Source organism: Bos javanicus, chromosome 18 (assembly GCF_032452875.1).
Source record: "Bos javanicus breed banteng chromosome 18, ARS-OSU_banteng_1.0, whole genome shotgun sequence".
NCBI lineage: Eukaryota > Metazoa > Chordata > Mammalia > Artiodactyla > Bovidae > Bos > Bos javanicus.
Window position 1 is genome coordinate 2,880,077 of NC_083885.1, and position 18,972 is coordinate 2,899,048.

At 47.9% G+C, this 18,972-nt stretch overlaps 1 protein-coding gene across 2 annotated transcripts in view; it reads right to left on the reverse strand.

The window, feature by feature from the left end:
• LOC133229971 (craniofacial development protein 1) overlaps nucleotides 1–18,972 on the reverse strand; it is a 103,919-nt gene that overhangs the window by 9,221 nt on the left and 75,726 nt on the right. For both annotated transcript variants that reach the window (XM_061386795.1, XM_061386794.1), the window contains one exon: nucleotides 4,673–4,831. In XM_061386795.1, the coding sequence (XP_061242779.1) occupies nucleotides 4,673–4,831 (159 nt within the window). The remainder of the gene's footprint in view (nucleotides 1–4,672; nucleotides 4,832–18,972) is intronic.

Here is an 18,972-nt window from a genome sequence, read left to right on the forward strand (position 1 = left end):
TGTAACCACCAGGCTCCTCTGTCCATGGAATTCTCCACAGCAATTCACAATTTTTTGGCCACGCTGCATGGCTTCTGGGATCTTAGTCCCTTGACCAAGAGACAACAGGTGTCCCCTGCTGTGGAAGCAGAGTCTTAACCACTGGCCCATTAGGAACTCCCCAGTAATTCATCATTTTTAAAGGTTATACTCCATATAGTTATAAAATATTGGCTATGTTCCCATGTAGCTTATTTATGTTTTATTTACTAGGTTAGATTCCACATATAAACGGTATCACACAGTATTAGTCTTTCTCTGACTTATTTTTTTTTTTTTTCTCTGACTTATTTCACTAAGCATCTCACTAAGCATAATATGGGAGAAGGCAATGGCAACCCACTCCAGTGTTCTTGCCTGGAGAGTCCCAGGGACGGGGAGCCTGGTGGGCTGCCGTCTATGGGGTCGCACAGAGTCGGACACGACTGAAGTGACTCAGCAGCAGCAGCAGCAGCAGCATAATATCCTCTAAGTCCATCCATGTTGTTGCAAACGGCAAACTTTCACTCTTTGTTGTCATGCTGGGTCTTCGTTGTTGCATGCAAGCTTTTTCTAGCTGTGGCAGCAGGGGCTGCTCTTCCTTCGCAGGCTTCTTGTTGCAGAGCATGGGCTCTAGGGTGTGTAGGCTTCAGTAGTTGCAGCCCTTGGGCTCAGTATATTCATGGCTTGAGGGCCCTAAAATGTGCATGAACCCAGTAGTTGAAGCTCATGGGCTCTAGATTGTGAGCTCAGTAGCTGTGGTGCACAGGCTTAGTTGCTCCATGGCATGTGGAATCTTTACGGACCAGGGATCAAACCCATGTCCCCTGCATTGGCAGGTGTATTCTTATCTACTGTACCTCCAAGGAAGTCCAAATTTTCATTATTTATTATGGCTGAGTAGTATTCCATTGTGTATATGTACACGTGTGCATGCACACACACTCACACCCTTGACTCTTGATTCAGCAGTGCACAGGGATGTCTTTGTCATGTGAACTTTGGGAAAAACCCAGAAGATACTTGCGCTTGGCCAAGGTTAAGAACCAGAGAAACAGTTCCTTCCTTGGACTAGGGGCTGGGCCCTTAATCAGCCAGCAGAAGTCAGTAAAGGCAGTGAGTGCAGGTGTGGGGTGGGCCCTGGAGAGGGCAGGTGAGAGGAGCTGAAGCAGAGCACTGCAGTCATGAGATCAGCACTGGAAAAACACAATCAGATCCATGGAATCGTCTGGCCGCGGGGGGAAGGCTCAGAGACGAGGGAAAAGCAGAGAGCTGCAAAGTTCCATGCTCTTGGCTGTTCCCTAACCCAGTTATGTGATTCTCCACTGCCTGAAAAGCCCTCCTGGGGCAGATGTCCTTTTTAATCATCTTGTTTTCGCTTCCAGACATTTTCTTATCTCTCCCTTATCCTCAGCAGCACCACTCCTTACTTTTACAAGACCTCTATTAACAGAAAGAACATTGTCTAACCCATATAATCAATCCTCAGAGAAGCAGTAAAGTGTGGCACACACTGGCAGTTTCTCCGCTGCCTGAGATCACCGGGCAAACACGAGAAGAGGCGGGGCTGAGCTGCCCGGGCTGAATCAGAGAGGGGAGGTTGGGGCGCGCATCAGAGACCTCCGGGTAACACTGACCCCTGCCAGTGCTTTCTCGTGGGCCTTCCTTGGATGGCTTTGGCACTTCTGCCTTTGTCCTGTGGCAAACCATCTCTGACAGACGAACCCAGAAGCCTGGTAGCTACACAAGCTCATAACGTCATTAGAAAAAAAAAAATTTCATATCCTGATCAGCTTCTACATTCATTCACATAGTCTTGAAACCTAATCTAGAAAAATGACCCCGCCCCCCCCAACAAATCTCCCACCTATCTTTATTAGGATTTAGATTACAAATAAACCTGAGCTACTACCACTTAAGCTGGGCTTGAAGAAGCACAACCTGGAATCAAGATTGCCGGGAGAAATATCAATAACCTTAGATATGCAGATGACACTACCCTTATGGCAGAAAGTGAAGAGGAACTAAAAAGCCTCTTGATGAAAGTGAAAGTGGAGAGTGAAAAAGTTGGCTTAAAGCTCAACATTCAGAAAACGAAGATCATGGCATCCGGCCCCATCACTTCATGGGAAATAGATGGGGAAACAGTGGAAACAGTGTCAGACTTAATTTTTCTGTGCTCCAAAATCAGTGCAGATGGTGACTGCAGCCATGAAATTAAAAGACGCTTGCTCCTTGGAAGGAAAGTTATGACCAACCTAGATAGCATATTCAAAAGCAGAGACATTACTTTGCCAACAAAGGTCCGTCTAGTCAAGGCTATGGTTTTTCCAGTAGTCATGTATGGATGTGAGAGTTGGACTGTGAAGAAAGCTGAGTGCCGAAGAATTGATGCTTTTGAACTGTGGTGTTGGAGAAGACTCTTGAGGGTCCCTTGGACTGCAAGGAGATCCAACCAGTCCATTCTGAAGGAGATCAGTCCTGGGTGTTCATTGGAAGGACTGATGCTAAAGCTGAAACTCCAATACTTTGGCCACCTCATGCGAAGAGTTGACTCATTGGAAAAGACTCTGATGCTGGGAGGGATTGGGGGCAGGAGGAGAAGGGGGCGACAGAGGATGAGATGGCTGGATGGCATCACCGACTCGATGGACCTGAGTCTGAGTGAACTCCGGGAGTTGCTGACAGACAGGGAGGCCTGGCGTGCTGCAATTCATGGGGTCGCAAAGAGTTGGACACGACTGAGCGACTGGACTGAACTGAACTGAAAGCCCTTAGCAGAACACCTGTCAGTGTCACTTAAAGGTCTGTATTAAGTGGTAGTTCAGTTCACTTCAGTTCAGTCGCTCAGTCGTGTCCAACTCTTTGCCACCCCATGAATCGCAGCACGCCAGGCCTCCCTGAATTCACTCAGACTCACGTCCATCGAGTCGGTGATGCCATCCAGCCATCTCATCCTCTGTCGCCCCCTTCTCTTCCTGCCCCCAATCCCTCCCAGCATCAGAGTGTTTTCCAATGAGTCAACTCTTCGCATGAGGTGGCCAAAGAACTGGAGTTTCAGCTCTAGCATCATTCCTTCCAAAGAACACCCAGGGCTGATCTCCTTCAGAATGGACTGGTTGGATCTCCTTGCAGTCCAAGGGACTCTCAAGAGTCTTCTCCAAGGCTTTATGTGTCTCATTTTATTGTGCTCCACTACACTGTATGTGCAGATACTGTTTTTGTACAAACTGCAGGACTGTGGCAATTTTGTATTGTCAGATGATTGTTAGCATTTTGTAGCAATAAAGTATTTTTAAGTTAGGTATGTACATTGGGTTCTACATATAATCCTTGCACACTAACAGACTATCAGTATAGTATGAACATAACTTATGTGCACTGGGAAACCAAAAAATCCCCATGAAAGCTTTATTGTGTCATCTGCTTCATCGTGTTGGTCTGGAACTGAGCCTGCATACCTCTGAGGGCTGCCTGTGCTATATGCTTACACGCATGATACACAGATCACAAGTTTTGTCTCACGACAGCCTCACTACCACCAACGGTGGTACTATTACCACAGTTTTACTGGCAAAAGAGCTGAGCCTTAGGGATGCACACGAATTACAGGGAGAGCCCTTGCCGGCGAGGGGCAGGGTTGACCGGCTGTCCGCCGGGCCACGCGCCTCTCTCTGTTGGGGGCCGGGCCACACACGCCTCTCTCTGTTGGGGGCGGGGGGTGCCGGGCCGTCTGCCGGGCCACGTGCGCCTCTCTCTATGACAGGGGGAGCACCGGGCCGACGGCCGGGCCACACGCCTGTGTGTGTGTTGGCGGGGGGGGGGGGGCGCCGGGCAGTCCACCAGGCCATGCGCGCCTCTCTCTGTGAGGGGTAGGGGCCTACGGGCCGTCCTCCGGGCCACGTGCCTCTCTCTGTGGTGGGGGCGGGCGCCAGGCCCTTGGCCGGGCCACGCGGGTATGTAGGGAGGGAGTGGACTCAGAGCCATGGACCCACTTCTGCAGTCACTTTGTTCTTGGCTCCTTCTGAGGTTCTTAAGAAAGCACTGAAAACCGTTTCTCCTGGGATATGCCTGTGCACAGTTTATGGACATCCTCTCTGTACTGCTAAGTGAAGAGGAGGGTACACGTGATAGTCAGATGCTGTCTGAGGGCTGGTGTGTCACACAGGTTGAAACCAAGGGCGAAGGCCCACCCGGGCCATGACGACCCAAACAAAAGTCCCACAACAATGTGACAACATCTAGGCGCTCTACTGGCTCTGTGTTTGATGCACTGAGTTTGCCTGGCTTCTCAGAAGACCAAATAATTCGGATGCGGCCAAGGCTGGTATGGTGAGCCAGATCCGACCACATGAACGAAGGAGGTGACTTACAGTTCACGGGAGCCGCACGTCAGCAGATTCAGTGTGGTAGCCATGCCTGTTCCCCAGGGAGCTGCTGCTCGTGCCCTCCCACCCCCTGCCCATCACCTCAGTGTTTCCCTCGCTGGAGGGACCTGCCCACATGAGAGCAGAGCTTCGGCAACAAAGCAGAGCACTCACATTTTTCATTTCACCGTGAAAAGCTCCCGCCTACTTACGTTGGGTGGTGTGTGTACAAAGAGCTCTCCCAGGGTTTCGAGGGTTTCAGAGGAACAGAATGTGCTGGTTCTTACCCCTCCTTCCCTCGGTTGTGGATGGCTAGCTCTTCGCCAATGCCCTCTTCCTCCTTGAAGCTCTCCCAGTCCAGCTTGGACTTCTCTAGGGTGCTCATCTTCTGCTTCTTGGCTCCGATTTTCCCCAAAAGGCTGCTCATGCCACTTGATCTTTTTAACCTATGGAAAGCAAAAACATGAAACATGTAGCATGTACAAGCTCTAATCTCCTGATTAATGGTTTTTCTGACTGGCATGGGGCTCCCTAGATTCAAGCTACGCATCTTAATGGAAGCCATGTTTGCATCCAGGGTACTTCCTCTCTGGTGGAGAACACAGTGAAGAGACCAGAATTCTAATACGCTTTTCCTGCTTAATACCTCCGACCGCTCTAACGCGCTGGGGATAGGAGATCCTAAAGACCTCTCTTTGGTGTGTATGACGGACAGGCCTCTGCCTGCAAGGAGGGAGAAGTCCAGCATGACTCAGTCTTGGTTTTAGAATCACATGCCGTGGTTCATATTTCAACTTGAATCATGTGACTTTAGGCGAGTTATTTAACTATCAATACATCTGCCTCGGCTTCCTAATCCACAAAATGAACACTCACTCACAGGGCAGTATATCTCTTCTACGTAAAGTGCTTAAGACAGCACCTGGCACAGAGCAAAGGTGCAGCGTGAATGTTATCCGCCCTGTATCACTGTCATCATCTGTGCACTAAAGCCCCAGGGAATCCTTTCAGGACAACGAGAACCAGATCCCAACACTGATGAGCAAGAAGTCATAACAGCTTTGAAAGACTCTTAAGATCGTTTCCTTTCAACTCCTGTGAGTCAGGACCCTGGTTTTTCCCAGGAGGTGGAGAACATTCCTCACCCCAAGAGCAAGGAATGTACAGCCTGTGCTCTGCTTGCTGGTGATGCTATCATGGACGGCGGGAGAAACCCTACATGCCCAAGTTCAAGTCCTGGCAGGTCGCATGTTTCCAGTCAATGTTAAATGTGTGAGCTCAAATAAGCAAAACAGACTGCAGCTAGTAAGAAGGTTCTACAAGAAGGAATTACAGAAGGAACATGGCTTTTGGTCTCTTTAGAAAGTAAAACAAGTTATATACCAGCATACAGAAAATTAGATATCATTTTCTGCTTTACTGGGATATGCAACAGAGTTAAAACATTTTAAAACTCTATGAGCTAACATCACAAGGCCTACTGATAACACTGGTAATAGTACCCTCACTTGTCTAGAAGGCTAATTCTCCAAGTGCTTTTCATAGCCATTTTCTCATCTTATTCTCCCTAATGCCTGTGAAAAAGGAGCACCAAGTCTCAGAGGTGGAGGAGGAACCTTCGAGGTGATCTTGACTCACCAACTATTCTGAAGTCCCACGTCCCTGCAGCACAGTGCTGGGGAGGGACGGCTTACTACCTCTGCCCTGGAGAGAGGCGACAGGCCAGTGTCCACAGTGAACACAAGACTCTAGGGGCTGGACAATTACCTTCCACATTCTCATTCTGTTTATACTGGTGGAGGGGATGTTAGCTTCCCTGTCGTGGTCATACCCTACTATATGCTGTCAGCTTAAGATCAACTCAGAAGAGGCTGGGCAGGCGTCACCGTCCTCACTTTGAGTTGGACAAATAAACCAAGAGTAGAGAGGTTAAATGATACAGAAAGGTCAAACCAACAGTAGATGCAGATCCAGGATAAAACAAGGCTTTTCTGGCCCTCAGTGTAGGGCGCTGTGCTCTCACCTCGAGTGTGTGTATTTACTTGAGAGATTTTCTAATGGCTACTTTGTTCCCAATTTGCTTATGAATTTTCCAAACAGTTTTTAATGAGCTTTCAATTCATACTCAGATAACTCAGTCCCTACAGCAGTCTCTCCATCCACACACAGACTATGTTTTACCAGGAACAGAACATGAGTGTGTGCTTGGTCACTCAATGATGTCCACCTCTGTGCGACCCCATGGACTGTAGGCCACCAGGCTCCTCTGTCCATGGGATTCTCCAGGCAAGAATACTGGAGTGGGGTGCCATTTCCTTCTCCAGGGGATCTTCGTGACCCAGGGATTGAACGTGTGTCTCCTGCATTGCAGACGGTGATATTTTACCAGGACAGAGCATGAGGAGGGATGAGGAAACTTAATATGGCTCCAATGTTTCCACTTCTCACCTGCTGCACTATACTGGCTCTCAGTTTTTTCTCTCACCTGGATAATTCAGCAGCCTCTTCACTTGTCTCCCTGACTTTTATCTTGTCCCATCACGGCATTGATTCTATTAATATATGCTGTCTTCAGAGTGAGTTTCCTAAAATACAAATCTTATCACATCTTTCTGTTTAAGTATCTCCTCCCTGACCCCCAACTGCTCTTACGATAAAGTCTAAACGCCTTCACTCTTGAAGTTCTTCCTGACCTTCTCTCACCACATCTCCCTTTGCAGCCAAAGCTCCAGCCACACCATCCCGACCGTGCAGTTTACCTCTCTGGTCTTGTCTCAGCTGGGAAACCACTTCCTGCATGAGGCTTTCCCAGCCCTTCCCGCACTCTCTGGATTAGACACTTCCTGCTGGAGCTTCAAGAGCGCCCCGGTTCTCTTCCGTCGCAGCCCTGCTCCTGTACACGTGCCTGAGGGACTCCACTCTCAGCTGTGGCCACACCAGTCAGCTCTGAGGACGCTCAGGGCCACTGCTGACACCTCACCAAAACCGCATACCTGCAGGCTTCTCGTTTCTGGCCACAGGGCCTCCTCCAACCCTGTCCATGTGTCACAGGCACTGTGGTGGAATGACTGTGGGGAGCTGGTGGCTAAGCGGGCCAAGCTCTTATGCTCACACAGGCGGCTGCAGGAGGCACACTTGAATGCTCCTCAGAAGTCCTGGTGACGCGGAGCCCTTGTGGCCTTGGGCACACACACACGCCTGTACTGGCTTTTCCCTCTCCCCGGCCTCACCTCCCCCGCTCCCTCAACTCTTGCTTCTTGAGACGCCTTCCCAAATAAGCTACCTGCACTCAAAGCCTTCCCCAAGGTTCTGCTTTGACGGGAATCTAACAAAGATGCTCAGGAGAAACACGACTTGCCCTGTGCCAGCTCTGTATGGTGTGGACACTTCAGTTCTGGGTTTCCAAATCTTCCAAATCTCGCTCCAGCACGGGGATATAGTTGCCAACAGCAACAGTGTTACCTGGACCACAGAACCAACTAGTGGGAGAGGATTAGAACTTTTTAGAATAAAAGGTATTCAGAACACTTCTAAATTAGGAAATTCTAAGGGGAGGAAACAGTGTCAGACTTTATTTTTTTGGGCTCCAAAATCACTGCAGATGGTGATTGCAGCCATGAAATTAAAAGATGCTCACTCCTTGGAAGGCAAGTTATGACCAACCTAGATAGCATATTCAAAAGCAGAGACATTACTTTGCGAACAAAGGTCTGTTTAGTAAAGGCTATAGTTTTTCCAATAGTCATGTATGGATGTGAGAGTTGGACTGTGAAGAAAGCTGAGCGCCGAAGAATTGATGCTTTTGAACTGTGGTGTTGGAGAAGACTCTTGAGAGTCCCTTGGACTGCAAGGAGATCCAACCAGTCCATTCTGAAGGAGATCAGCCCTGGGTGTTCTTTGGAAGGAATGATGCTAAAGCTGAAACTCCAGTACTTTGGCCACTTCATGTGAAGAGTTGACTCACTGGAAAAGACCCTGATGCTGGGAGGGATTGGGGGCAGGAGGAGAAGGGGACGACAGAGGATGAGATGGCTGGATGGCATCACCGACTCGATGGACGTGAGTCTGGGTGAACTCCAGGAGTTGGTGATGGACAGGGAGGCCTGGCGTGCTGCAATTCATGGGGTGGCAAAGAGTCGGACACGACTGAGTGACTAAACTGAGCTAAACTGAAGGGGAGGAATTTCCACTTACATTTGCCAATCAGTTCTCAGCAACTCAGGATTCCCCATTTTATCTGGGCAACACCATGACTTTGTACACATCTCTTCCCCTTAGCCTACAGCTCTGATGGCGTTACCAGAATACACCATCTTTTCAACAACAGGAAAATGATTTTTGCACACAGCAGTGAAGAGGGTGCTAGAAAAGGAAAAGAGTCACAACCCCCCTTTACCTTGTTCACCAGTAAACATCAGCAAAATGTCACCTGTTCTATTACGCTTTATGGAAAAGCTTCCAGGTCCGCCTGCGCAGGATCATTAACACAGTGTATGATTTCCTAATTTGATGGCCTCAAAAGCAAAATTACCCACCTTTTATTTGAGGCTAAAGCAAAGTGAACGACACATTTACAGCAGTAGCCGAAACACTTGGCGGCCTCATCACTGAGACCAGCACCTCTCCTGGAGTCTGGCACGTGGGGTCTCATATCGCTTCCCATCTTGAAACAGGGCTGCAGTGGCACAGTCCTGGCGTCAGTCCATCGCAGCCTTCAGGAAGGCAGATCGACCCTGACCTTGGCCCCCTCTTTGCTGCGAAGGTTCATCCATCAGGCTTTCAGGAAAGCTGAGGCAGGCAGCAGCAGACAGCTTCTGGGCTGTGGCTGGGAGCGTCTCTGCCCCGCTGGGAAATGCAAAGCAGGCCGTGCCCTACACGCCCCACCTCACAACAGCGGCTGGGCTAGGAGATGGTGAGCCAGCACTACGTCCCACAGGCACTGAGCAGCTGTGTACTGGGCAACCAGGGAAAGGGGAGACTCCTAATTCCCTTGCTGACCTCTCTGCTGTCAGCAGGAACCCGAGCAGCTTCAGGCATCACAGTTTGTTCTGGATCCTAAGCCATAAGGGCAAGAGACTACCAGAAAGTTGGCTCTGACAGCTCAACCCCTTCCCCAGCTGCAGACTTTCCAGTCTTGGTTCCAAAGTGGGGTGAGCTGTGTCACAGAAACCACATTTAAGAGAACCGTCACCCACCTTTAGAGGCCGAAGCTCACAGGGGGCCTCTGCACTTGCTCCCTCAGAATGCATCCAGAATGTTATATTCAGACGCGTCCAGAATATTGCTGCCAAGATGTTTTCCACGTAACGCGTGACATTTCAACCACCTCCTCCTGGTCTGCTGACCTAACGACCATATGCTTGGTGTGAACACTAGTCCCATCTGAGGAGCACGGCCAGTTGGCCTCTGTGCCATCATGGTGTGGCTGAGCGTGCAGCGTGCTGGTGAGAGATCCTCACTAAGCCTTCGCTTCTGTGCGTTCCGTCCGCCCCCCATCAGTCAGCAATTACCGCAATTCCCGTCCCGCCACGCCAAGCCTGCTGACCTGCCCCAACACCAGACACCAGCCAAGACCTCACAAAAGAAGATTCAGAACCTCAGAAAAGTAAAAAGGATAAAAGGGCAAAACGACTGTTGTCTTTTTCCTTTCTGAATTCAAAGTTTACAGTGATAATCTGCTAGAACTTATGCTGCCTTTTAGCCCCTGAAATGTAGGTTTAACAAAATTCATTGTAACTAAATGATAAAGTCTATCCTATTAAGTCTATTATAAAGATATTAAAGTAACATGTTTTCTTTGTTCCAGTCCCATGAACATGGACACAGATTCACCCAACTGATCTGTTCCATAGCAAAAGCATTGCTTTATCTGGCCATGTTCAGTGAAGCTCTGTATCCTGCTATTTATTTATAAGATGTACTGGAAAGGAGCTGGAAAAATAACTTCTTAAACAGAAATAGAAAGGATGACAGGATACAGCAACTGGTTCTCAAGAAAGAGTGGGAACATCTTTCCCATGATCTTTAAAATCAGCCTCAGGCGCCCAGTGGTCCCACAGAATAGAATTTGAGGTTTGGGAATGAATTTAGAGTCCATTCGTTCATTGGACACATCCGACAGAGATTATTCAGAAATTACTGTACACCAGACAGTGTTCTTGGAACTAGGGTTTGATACAAAAATATATAAAGCATAATTCCTGGCTTCTAGGAGAAAATCTGGAGGAGGAGATGATTATACCAAAAAATTGTGACCAAATACTATTAGGGCACGAAAGAAGGAGCAGCTGAGAGGCCGGCTAATGCAAGCTCTTTGTTTTAGAGATGCATTAACTAAACTCTAAGAAGGTTAAGAAATCTGCCCAGGTGCACAGTGAGAGAGAGACCTGGGTCAGCACTCAGTGCTGTGATCACCCTGCTGATACGAGAGATGAGGACAGCTCACCTTTGGCCATCCCTTCCACACTCCAGTTTCACTGCTGATTTTGGGGGTTGGGGGAATATTCTTATCTTCCCTGTTGTCCTGGAGCTCACTGTACACAGGACCCATGTTTACTCATTCTTGGCTCACTCAGCATCGTACAAAGCCTTGCCATGGCATGTGATCACTACATGTTTAATAGGACTTGACAGTGGGCAAATGAATGTTCTCTTATAACAGAAGTTTTTAACACTACATTTGAACCAACAGCAAAGAAAAGGAAGCTCCAAAATGGAACCAGCAAGGACAAGGCCAACACAAGTGCCGGGGCGCGCCACTGACTCCACCTGGAACCCCACGCTCACAGCCCAACTCAAGTCTATGCCTTCCGGCTCACAACTTGCGTAACCACTAAAATGCAAATTATTTGGAGCTAAGATTTCCTGGCAGAGATAAGCAGTTTCCTTAGTATCTGGCATCTGTTTACAAGGCAGGAGTGGACTTTTCGCAGCTCACCCATGGTCTAAGAGCCATACAAAGGTCTGGAACTGGCATGGTTCTTCCTGAGAAATGCAAAGAAGGTTTATGATTGAAACTCTTCAGTGAGAGCCGTCTGCCTGTTCTCTTGCAGATCATCTTTGGATTAAGCTGAAATCCCTAAGAATGAGAAGTAAAGCCCCAGTCCCTGGGCCAATTTCACTCCCCACCTGTGCAAGTCTCTAAGTAATCTTCCCAAAGCCCAAGACCAGACGACTCAAGGAAATGGACTGGAAGCCAGTGGCACATTAGGAAAAGAGTTTAAATCCCATTCACTTCCCAACATTGTACTGCCAGTATTCTATGGGACACTGGGCGCAGTGAAGTGGAAAACTAGAAATACTGACATTGATACACTGCCAGCCCAAAAAACAAAAAAACAGAAAAAGAAAAAAGGCGTCTACCAGCAAAAGGTGAAATAAAAGCTGGCAACAAGTAGCAGTTTTTGTACAAATAGAAAACGGTGTGCTAACTCTGTTTTATTGATCTTATGCCAATCCAAGAGTAAAAGGAAGTTAAGTTTTGTCTGATTTGATTTCAGCTGCTCTCCATCTTTACAGCATGTCTGTGAAAGCTAGGTGATGATTTTGGTAGCAAAAGCCCTGAATTCTAAGCTCCTCTGCTGCTGCTGCTAAGTCACTTCAGTTGTGTCCGACTCTGTGCGACACCATAGACAGCAGGGATTCTCCAGGCAAGAAGACTGGAGTGGGTTGCCATTTCCTCCTCCAATGCATGAAAGTGAAAAGTGAAAGTGAAGTCGCTCAGTCGTGTCCGACTCTCAGCGACCCCATGGACCGCAGCCTACCAGGCTCCTCCATCCATGGGATTTTCCAGGCAAGAGTACTGGAGTGGGGTGCCATTGCCTTCTCCGTAAGCTCTTCTAAAATACTTTATTACAGAAAGCCTTTTCCAACTTTTTCTTCCCTATCTGTTAAGCACAGGACTGTTTTGCTTGCTGGGAGGACTATTTTAGCTGACTTGGTTCTATTTAAATGAGCAGCCCTTTCTACAGAAGACACACCATCCCTCCACAGTCAGCTCCTCAAAGCAGTAGGAGTCCTGTAACTGCACAGTCTCTGGTCTCTCTTATGATCAAGGTCAAGTATTTCTGAGACAAGTAACTTGTGGCTGGAGACTCTCAAACAACACTGAAATGGACTTATTCTCTGGGACAGCTAACTGAGCAGCTGGGCAGCAGTTTATTAGCATCATATGCCAAGAGAAAGTTAATGCCCCTCTTTGTGAAGCACAGTCCTCCGCTGGTCTATTGTTCTGCTGAAACCAGCTCAGTGGGCTTGGGACCCTTGGCACAGAAGGCAATTGTTTGTTTTTATTGTTGTTTGTTTTCATTAATCTGCCTAGTTCAGACCTTTCAGGGCGGGTCAAAGTTAGACAAGCATTAGGAAAGAATGGGTCCTTTTCCACACCAATCCTTGGCGCACATGAGGCCTTTGCAGTGCTTAGTTCACACACTTAATGCAGAGAAAAATGCTGTATGAAGATGTAAAAGGCCTGCGTTGTCAGGCGGGTGGGTGAGCTCTAGAGCACCCAGTCCGCTCCTGCTTCTGCGAGATGGAATGTGATGGCACAAGGAGGCCAACGTGGTCTGCTGAGAACTTCCCCTCAACTTTCCAGTTTCAAAATGTCAAACTGACAGAAAAGTTGAAAGCAGAGAACAACTATTTAATCTACTCTTCACTGCAATAGCGTCTGCCTCCAATGTGGGAGACCTGGGTGCGATCCCTGGGTCGGGAAGATCCCCTGGAGAAGGAAATGGTAACCCTCTGCAGTATTCTTGCCTGGAGAATCCCATGGACGGAGAAGCCTGGTAGGCTACAGTCCACAAGTTTGCAAAGAGTCGGACACGACTGCGACTTCACTTTTACTTTAACATTTTGCCACATTTGCTTTCTCTCTCTCCTTCTCTCTATACATACACATTTTCTTTTTTGGGGGGTGATTCATGCCCCATCACCTCTGGGTGTAAGAAAGTCTCCAAAAAGTGAAAAAGCAGTAACTGGAGAAAGGCCAGGGGTTATGATCATCAGCAGGGTCCTAAACTAGGACTGCCAACGGTGAGCACAGAGTCCCTGGCCAACACAGAAGCATTCACCTTGATATCTGGATTCTCTTCTCAAGGGTCAGAGGCCCGGTGTGCAGAGGGTTAAGCAAAGTCAGTGCAAAGTCAGTGGCAAAGAAAAACCCTTTGGGCTGCCCACCAGGCCTTGAGGAAATGATACTTTTCTGTTTCCCTTCTCCTTTGTCCCACTCCCATGTGGTTTCATCTCATTCCCTGGGAAAGAGATAATGCCACATCCCTTCCTGCCTCTGCTCTGGAACTTCCTTCCTCACACCATTCCCATGGCGGGGCCCAGGGCGGGCAGGGGAGAGCTGCCACCATGTTAGAACAGTTGGGGCCTGAAGCAGGCCAGGGGGCTCTCCAAGGAGGAACTGTTCTATTTACTGGGAGTGAGGATTATGCCTGGGGGCGGGAAATGGAGGCCTCTCCCCAGAGGTGCTGCTGTTGCTTTAATTTGCATGATCAGGCGCAGCTGGGGAGAATAATGTACTGACCAACACAAACAGACCATTTACATTTCTGAGACAGACTTTTAAAGAAATTATTAAATACAGCTCCTAACAAAGCCCATAATGGCATTTTTCTTTAGGCAAACCCTGGGAGCTCAACTGAGGCAGGCACAGCTTGTTTTCCAGACACTGCTTCCATCTGGGTGCCAACCAGTCACAGCCCTGGGGCAGAGGCGAGAAGAGCAGGGCGAGCCCCTCTCGGGGGGCGCTCTGGAGCCTCCCTGAGACGGAGTCAGGCCAGGCGGCTCCAGACTACCCTGACTACCCGCCGGGGCTGAGGGCAGGAGCCCCGCTCACCCTGACCGGTCTGATCCCCTGATCCCGGCAGGAGAAGAGCGCCTCTCCCAGAGACAGCAGCCAGTGAGAAGCAAAGTGTGGAGCCCGGAAGACAAATGTGCCCGACTGGGCTGTTCTGGCTAACTGCTGACTCGGGAGTTGGCGTGCTTTCTTACACCTCAGCATTCTGCTTTCTTTGACTTCCAGCTTGTTTTTTCTCAGGCAGGTCTCTCTCTCTTCATGAAAATGTCTGAGGATGTCAACATAAAATACGTTTTAAAGTCTTGGCCACCTCCCAGGTTGAGATCAAGTTAGAGTCTCAGGATGTGGGGGTGTGCTCAGTCAGATCAGGGAGCGTTCACTGAAGAGTCATGCTTGTGCTACTTTCTAGAAATGTGTGGGCACATTAACCACAAGGCTTCAGATGAAACACACATGAGTTAGCTAGCATATATTTTGCAAAATCACTCCCCCTCCATCCCTCAACTTCTCACTGCTACTAAACAAGCATGCTAAATTGCAAATGAGGAGGATATGAACGCTGGACACAGCTTGATTCCTGACACCTCGCAGTTCTGTCTGGAGAGGGGTGTGCTTGACGGTCCTCTCATTAGATGAGGCTGAGTGGTGACACAGGTCGTGTTCTTGCACCTGGAGTGCCTCGGGGTCCCTGACTCCAGACCGCTCTCCGCGTGGCAGCTGCACTGTCCGGCACTCGCTCCCTGGCCAGGGGATCTCCTCTGGCCTCCCAGAAGGTGCTTCCTGCTCACTCAATGGGCAACTCAATGAGGCCCAGACCCCAACCTGTCCCCCTCCCAGGGCAGCGCCTGTCTTCAAAAAGCTAGGACACACCATCATCCACAGTTTTCCCATTGTCACAGCACCCCTCACAATCCAGGATTCAGAGTCCTTGGGAAGCAATTACCTGCACAAGGGTGATCAAAAGAAGGGGGTTGTTTCCAGCCTGAGCCCGAGGTGTCACTTCGCTAAAGCAATGCAATGGATTTCAAAAAAGAGGAATATCTGTTCCCACGTAGTCTGGTAGAGAAAGCAGAACACTTTCTTTTTCACTGCACTCAGGAAATGGTTTTCATATATGTTAACCGCAGCTGGGTAATCTGTATAACCACAACATAGCTTCTCTTTAATAAATAGAAGATTTTTAAGCACTGCATACCGACCACCAAAAACAATTCCCACCCTCCATCTCTAAGGCAAGAAAAAACGATAAGGCTAATTTCCTTAATCTGCCAGTCAGGGGTTGCTGAAGAAGCTTTTTCATTCAGAAATGTAGACTGTTTCATGAGGCTTCTGTCATCCAGCCCCACTGCTGAATGATGGATGAACCGTGAACAAATCCAGTTTCTCTGCATGCTGGGATCCCCTCAGAGCCTTTATGACCATGATCCACAATGGGTCATAAGGTAAATGTATGACTATGGATCATGGCCAATAGGTGTGAAGAAGGAGCTTTAGCGACTGCTGGCTGGGAGATGAAGGTACCCTGAAACAAAGCTGGCCAACCCTGCCTAGCACAGATGGTTCAAGAAAATGAAAACAAATCAAACCAAACATCATTAACTAAAGATGCGAAGGGTGGACTGGACAGTTCTCTGGTTCATCCGTGTATATTACTTGCCCTGGGAAACTTGGCATCACTCTCTCCCTGCTGTGAGAGCAAGGCCTCTGTCCTCTGGCTCTGTGCCCTGAAGCCAGGAGCAGCCTGGGAGAGCCAGTGACCCTCTCCTTGGGGGCAAGTGGCTTCATGACGCCCTTCCTGTCACTGTGAGGCCCAGCTGGTAATTCAGCAAAGACTGTGTGAGCATGTTCACCCTTCCTGCTGCCCAGAAGGAAGGAGGTTTGGAGCCAGAGGTATTGACACTGGTGGTCTCATTTGAATGATATTACAAAAACTAAAAGGGCATTCATGCAAAAACACACAAAACAACTCCCCTCCCCCAAACTTACCTAGTTGTCATGAAGAGCTTTTTTCTAAGAGTGAAGATTAAGCTACTGAATCTGATTTGTATTCTATTGATAAAAGAATGCTGGAAAACTGGTGACACATCATTTTTTATTCTCAGTTAATACTTTTAAAAACAGCTTGACTGCAATACAATTCACATACTAAAGAAGTCACTCATTTAACGTATACAAGTCAATGGTTCTCAGTGTATTCAGTTGTACAGCCACTATTACAGTCTAATTTTAGAACATTTTATCATTCTCTCAAAAAAAAAAACAAAAAAAAACCAAACTCCTCCTCACACCCATTCATTAGCTGTCACCCTCATTCCTCCAGCTCCAGGCCAGGAGCTAATCTATGTTCTGTCTCTACAGATCTGCCTGTTCTTCCAGCTATCAGTAATATTTGTATTGTACTATTAAAAATTTTTTATTATTATTACTTTTTGCCATGCCATACAGTATGCATGATCTTAGTTCCCTGACCAGGGATTGAACTCAGGTCCCCTGCAGTGGAAGCATGGAGTCTTACCTGCTGGACCGCCAGGGGTGTCCCAGCCAGCTAGTAATTTTAAATCGTAAGTTTAAGACTATACAGTTGGTATCTGTTGTAGCTAACTATAAGAAACACTTTTAAGATTTCAACTTGTCCCATATGTTGATGGTTTTATATATATATATATATATTTCATAATAGCCACAAAAATCAGAAATCTAGACTTCAGACAGGAATACTGTAATATCTGAGCACTGCTTATATAGCTAAGCCCTGAATATCATCACCACTACTTTGGAGCTGTGTTTTTAAAGCAGTGAGGTGTAGTGGCTTAGCATTCAGTGCAGAAAACTGCCCCTGCCACTTAAACCTTTTTGTTTGTTTGTTTGTTTTAAAAACCATTTGGGTGAGAAAATTTACCTGAGCCTCAGGTCACTCATTAGTGTGTGTGTGTGCGTGCTTAGTCCTCAGTTGTGTCTGACTCTGCAACCCCATGGACTGTAGCCCACCAAGCTCCTCTGTCCATGGGGATTCTCCAGGCAAGCATACTGGAGTGGGTAGCCATGCCCTTCTCCAGGGGATCTTCCCGACCCAGGGATCAAACCCAGGTCTCCCGCACTGCAGGCAGATTCTTTATTGACTGAGCCACCAGGGAAGCCCAAGAACACTGAGGATAATAATAACTACCTTGAAGTGTGATGACTGAACGAGATATTCATCAACCTAGCCCCTGAGTGCCTTCAGTGTGCCAGCTCTGTTGGCCACTGGAGATAGAAACACAAATTTCTTAGCCTCATTAAATTCATTTGCTCAAGACAGAAACGCAAACAAGTAATTAATTAGATTATGAGAAAACCAAGTGCTTTAGGAGCCTAACAGTGTGAGCTGGGGAAGGCTGTAGAGAGGGAGGGGGAGGTATCTGAAATGTACAAGGTGAGAAGGGCTTTGCCAAGGAGACAAGGTGGGAGAGAGAAGTCAACAGAGATAGTGGCATCTGCAGCGCATGTGAAGGCACAGAGCAGAGAGGCCACACTTCTGTCGCTCCTACTTTCATCCTCTCATGCCCTTAAAAAGATGCTTCTCCAGAATCCAGAAACAAATTAAAATCTTGCTGCTGCTAGAGAAAAACTATGGAGCTTTAGGAGCTGCCTGTTCTTTTTCTGAAGCTAATTCATCTTTGGCAGCAAAGTATATTTTAAATTTCTACTTTTTTCTCCTGAAAAATTTCAAACCAAGAAAAGTTGATCTCCTTTGATCTAGAACAGTCCCCATGCCTGTAGAAAGGCTCACAATTTGGACTTGTCCGCTTGCTAATGCTGGCTGCTTTGGGGGCATCTGGGAGTCTTTCAGGATGCAATCTTTGGATGGCTTTTCCTCATGGACACTTACTCCCTGAGTGATTTCATCCAGTCCCGAGGCTTACATACCAGTAAACTGCCTCTGACTCCCAAAGGTCTTATTTTCAGCCCAGACCTCGCTCCCTAACTCCAGACTTTCACTAACTGCCCAGCAGACCTCGTCTGCAGCAGCTTTCCACACCTTAGCAGAAGGCATAGCACCTGGCCAGTACTCACCTCTCAGACCTGCTCTCTCACGACTAACCCCACACTCACTCCACCTCAGGTACGCGCCCACCTTTGAAGACCTAAACTCAAGCCATTCCTTCCACCTGAAATCCTCTCTTCCAATAGAATATCTTGTTAACTCTCTCACCTCCGTCAAGACCGCACGCAGATCTCAACTTCTCAGTGAGACTTGCCCTTACCATCCTGTTCATCCTGTTCCCACTCTAACCTTCACCCTCACCCTACAGTCCTGCTCCAACTACCCTCCTCAGATTTTTCTTTTCTTTGTAACATTCAGTATTTTCTAACATGCCACATAATTTATTTGTTATGTTTATTGTCCATCTCCTTCTTGGAATGGAAACTCCACAGAGGCTGGAGCTGATGTCTGTTTTGATCACTGATATAACCCAAACATCCGGTACAGCGCCTGGCACATGGCAGGCACTTTTAATAAACATTTGTTAAAAGAATGTATGAATATTGGGAAAAGATATCAACTTGGTACATTATAAACAGATTCCAATAATGATATCTACTGAGGTAACAATTCTTGGTGTTGGCTCGTCTCGTAGCTGCTGCATATCCTTAGCTAGGTTTTCTGCAGGAGAAATTAGCAGTTTAGACATGGGAAAAGCATTTGTTCATTGCAACAGACGGCAGACCCCTCCATGAATGGCTGTCAGGAGCCTGGAATTTGTCCTAGGCCGGCCCCAGTGTCACTGGGTAAGAGCCTGC